This window comes from Pundamilia nyererei, unplaced genomic scaffold, assembly GCF_000239375.1.
Source record: "Pundamilia nyererei isolate P.nyererei 1_Seehausen unplaced genomic scaffold, PunNye1.0 scaffold00112, whole genome shotgun sequence".
In the NCBI taxonomy this organism is placed as follows: domain Eukaryota; kingdom Metazoa; phylum Chordata; class Actinopteri; order Cichliformes; family Cichlidae; genus Pundamilia; species Pundamilia nyererei.
The window spans coordinates 1,718,166-1,722,495 of NW_005187513.1; the positions used below are offsets into that span (position 1 = coordinate 1,718,166).

The 4,330-nt window shown below is 41.6% G+C and overlaps 1 protein-coding gene across 1 annotated transcript in view; it reads left to right on the top strand.

Annotated features, from left to right (window-relative positions):
* Positions 1–4,330, top strand: part of prtga (protogenin homolog a (Gallus gallus)) — a 26,046-nt gene that overhangs the window by 18,568 nt on the left and 3,148 nt on the right. Inside the window, exons 11-14 of the mRNA XM_005741650.1 lie at positions 2,440–2,535; positions 2,627–2,813; positions 3,257–3,384; positions 3,506–3,676. Of these exons, the coding sequence (XP_005741707.1) occupies positions 2,440–2,535; positions 2,627–2,813; positions 3,257–3,384; positions 3,506–3,676 (582 nt within the window). The remainder of the gene's footprint in view (positions 1–2,439; positions 2,536–2,626; positions 2,814–3,256; positions 3,385–3,505; positions 3,677–4,330) is intronic.

Here is a 4,330-nt window from a genome sequence, read left to right on the forward strand (position 1 = left end):
TGTATGTATGTATGTATGTGTTTTTTGTCCTCAGATGAGGTTTGAAGTGTCTGTGTGGTGCAGCTGGTCTGGCCTGTCTCTGTACAGTCGAGGCTGCACCCACCTATAAAAGGTGGAGGCTCACCAGGACATGCACACCTCACAAGTTCCCGGCTCTCTCGACTCGGTTGAAGACGGCTTTATTGAAGAAGGCGAGGGCAGTGACGCACAAAAAAAAAAAAAAAAAAAAAAAAAAAAAAAAAGGGGGGGGGGGGGATCACAAATGGCTTGAATATCCCCAAACAGAATAATTTATGGGAGTATCCCAGTGGAAAGGACAGGAAAGCATCTTCTCCTGAGGAATGGCTTTGAAAGCGGAATACAATGTGTAGTATTGTAACCACATTTAAAATTTGTAAATCTAGTTCTGCATATGAAAAATACCTTCCAGCAATAATATTTACACTCAGTCTTTTAATTAAGCAAAGAAACCCCAGTTATACAGTTGTGAGTGAATTGTTTCATGTAAGAAGATGGAGAAACTTCTTAAACATTTTCAGTTTAACTGTGATGCACTCGCAGCTCGAGGAAAGTGAGTGAGTCACTTCGTCTGAGTTGCATCTTCCCCTACAACATTTGTAATGATTGTGCTTGTTTAATTAAAAGTGACTTTTATTTATTAAGTCTCCTCATTTCTCTGTTTTTTTACTACAGTTTATTTTTGCTTTTTTTGAGTAGCTTGTTTGATGGATTTTGAAACATGCCATATAAGTTTTTTTTTATTACATGTGCTGTAAATTAAACAGAATAATCATCAGGAACACTTAGTTCAGACTATTTTCTTATCTTTTGCTGAGGCAAAATCCTCGTTGTTGTCATTTGTTGCTTTGATTTTGTTCACCTGACTGTGTTGTTGAGAGCTTCAAGAGTCATCTTCATGGTTTTATGAGGACACTTTGATATGATGCTACTTTAAGCCAGTTTGACTCTTGGTGGTTCCCTGCTTTTTCACTCACTTCCTCCGCTTGACCCTCCCCCTTCAAGGGGAGAGAGGTAACCCTCCCCCCATTTTTTGCAGGATTTAGCTTGCCCAGATTCCATGTCAAAGGTCGTGGCCCAGATGTCACAGCTTCCCCCCCACTCATAGCTCCTCTCTCACATAATTACGGCAGGCCCATTGTATTGTGGGTTTGGGTAGAGGTGCATGCTACATGCCTACTCCTCTTTAGAGGTAAGGCTTAACAAGCGGCTCAGAAACTCCAGATAACAAGGAGGACATTGTAGAGCTGTAGAAGTCGAGGAATTCTGCTTTCACTTAGTTCTGGAAGTAACAAAGAGAGGGACAGTCCTTCTTCTCTGTAAACATTTGTCTACTCTGCAGCAACTCATGAGATAGTTTACATTGCTGAATATTGTGTTCTTTTATTTTTCCTCATTGCTTTTAATTGTCTTTAGGAATAACTAAGCTTTTAGGCTTCCTGGGCAAAAAAAGAGGTTCAGCTCATATTCCACACCCATGACCCCAGATTCTTTCAGTTTTATCTTGGCCTGACCTGTTGGCCCTGGTGTGGCTCCAGTGAAACTCCTCAGGGCTCTGTGGGGGTGCAATGTGTGTAGCTCCACCCACGCTAAACTTTGCAAACTTCCATGGAGATAAATTCATCTCCTGTGGTCTCCCTATTCTCTCGAGCTTCTAAATGTCTGAACATCAAATACATCTGTTTGTGTTGTCTGCGGGACACACAGGACTCTGATAGTAGTAGTTGTAGTAGTAAGGATTGATTGGTTTGGATTTTGTTATTTTGCACATCCACCTGGTGTTTCTCACCAAACTGTGATCCTGCATCTTTGAAACATTATTTAGAGACTCTGGGTCACATTTTGTTTACTGTTTTTAAGCACTGGAAATTATGACCATTTAGGGGTAAAAGGGACATGTGGTCAGTTGGCTATTGTTCAGCAGAGGGTCTCCAGGGTCACTAAGGTCTGCTACTGCTGCTGACCATCAGCAGTGTCCTCCCCAAGGGGTTTTCACTCCAGATTTAACCCCTAGATTCAGGACCCGAGTAGGTGTGGCCACTGACCAATGACCAGCAGGCCTGACGGGGCCAGAGAAAGAGCTTTCTTTATATGTGGTCAAAAGGCTGGGGGTGACAGGGTGATGGATGGGGGGGGGCTTTGTCTGTTCTGCTGCCTTGGGTGGTGTCGAAACTGACCAAAGGACTTGCAGCACAGAGCATCTGTCGCCCTGCCCTACCCCTCGTTCTCGCCACGCCATCAAACCAGAGCACATCACTGACCTCACACCCACACCAGCCAGCTCTCTTTCACACAACACCCCCACTTCCCATTAGCTTTAGGAAACACATCTGGCACTGTTGTGGCCTATACTGACTTGTGTAAGGAACTGTCAATCTAAATCTTTAGTGCTCTTTTTTTTTTTTTCATCTCTTAATGTAGATCCAAGGAAGAAGTACCACGTTAAGATCCTGGCTTATAATGTTGTGGGAGATGGGTACCAAGCAGACCAGACTATCAGCACCCCTGGATGTGTCTGTAAGTCCCACATTATAATAGAAAAGTCAGACCACATGGTGCAGAAAAAGTGGGGAAAAAATAACAGTACTAATCTAGATGTACCTCTCAGCTGTTCGAGATCGCCTGGTACCCCCTCCACCTCCTCCACACAACGTGTATGCTAAAACCAACAGTTCGACCACCGTCTTTCTGCACTGGAGTCGACCAGCATTCACCTCCAGCCACGCAGTCAACTATACCGTCCGCTGCAATCCAGTTGGTCTGCAGAATGCCTCCCTGGTGCTCTACCTGCAGACGTAAGAAATTACCCTTCAGACCAAAGTGAACATGACTACATGTAGATTGATTTTCATATTTGTTTGCGTGTAATTTCAACTGCATTTGCTGCATTTACTGTACGACTGCCTGGTTTCCTTTCATAGTATAGTTTTTATTTTAACAGTATTTTTTTAAACAGTAATTTTGATTTTTTAGCAGCAGCTGATTATCACAACCTGTGTTTACCTGTGTGTGTGTTTACAACACTTTAACAACATAAATGCTGTCTTCACACTTGTTTGGGAAAGTTTACAAGTACTTCTTTCTTTACACTGCCATCACAGCTCCATATCGCCCTCTTCTGGCCATTTCTTTGACCCTCTTTAAACATAGCTGTCTGAAGTTGGCTGGAATGTCTTGCCAGTAAGTATTGAATCTGTAAAGGAGAGCACAATTCTTAAAGTGTGCATGTATTCTGCAGGAGTGAACAGAGACTCCTCGTGCGAGATCTGGAGCCCAATACCAAGTACGAATTTGCTGTTCGCCTCCATCTTGACCAGCTGTCCAGCCCCTGGAGCCCTGTGGTCTATCAGAACACCTTCCCTAAAGGTGAAAATGCAGAAACATCTTATTCACCGATTAATTTCTTCATTTCTTCATGCACAAAGACGAACATCCCCATGTTAAAGCTGTTCTGAGTTCACTTTGTCTTTTCATTCTCATCTCCCAGCTCCCACGCGACCTCCTTCCAACATCAAAGTGACTCTAATTGAAGAAGACACCGCACTTGTTTCATGGAAGCTTCCAGATGAACTCAACGTACCTGTGACACGCTACACAATCCTGTATGCCTCCAGAAATGACTGGATAGCTGGGGAGTGGCAGGTGATGGAAAGGGAAGGTAAGGAGAGACTCAGAACAAGAGCATTTATGTACAGGTGTGTGTATATATGCATGACTGTCAAGGAAACGGTCATCTGGGAATCAGTGACTCTGCCTCTGTCTTCATTGTAGTCCCAGAATTCTCTAGAGTTCACTGCTTTGTCTTACTGCCAAGTGGTTTAATGAGACTACAACAAAGACTTTGATTTACAGTCTTGTTGACCATTTGCACATAAAGATGCTTTTAAATCTCTTCTGTAAATGAACAGCCTATATCTTTTTACTGCAATAATGGATGGTAAATAATTGTTATACATCTTATACTATGATAGATTATTGCTCACATTTTGACTCTTAGTAAGTACACACAATAAACCGATTTCACAGGCATTGTCAGAATTCATTTCAGTTATGTGTGTTTATTTTTTTAATCTTGCATACCCTTCATCATGATTCCGTCTTAGTCTGTTTTTACCTTGTTTAGCTTTTATACCTGATTTTACACTTTCATGCTTGTTTTTTGTTTTGTTTTGTTCCTTGCCTTATGTTTTTATTTATTTTATTTTATTTTTTGTCCTATTGTAAGCTGACCTTGAGGGTCTTTAAAGGTGCCTATAATAAGATGAATTATTATTATTATTATTATTATTATTATTATTATTATTATTATTAT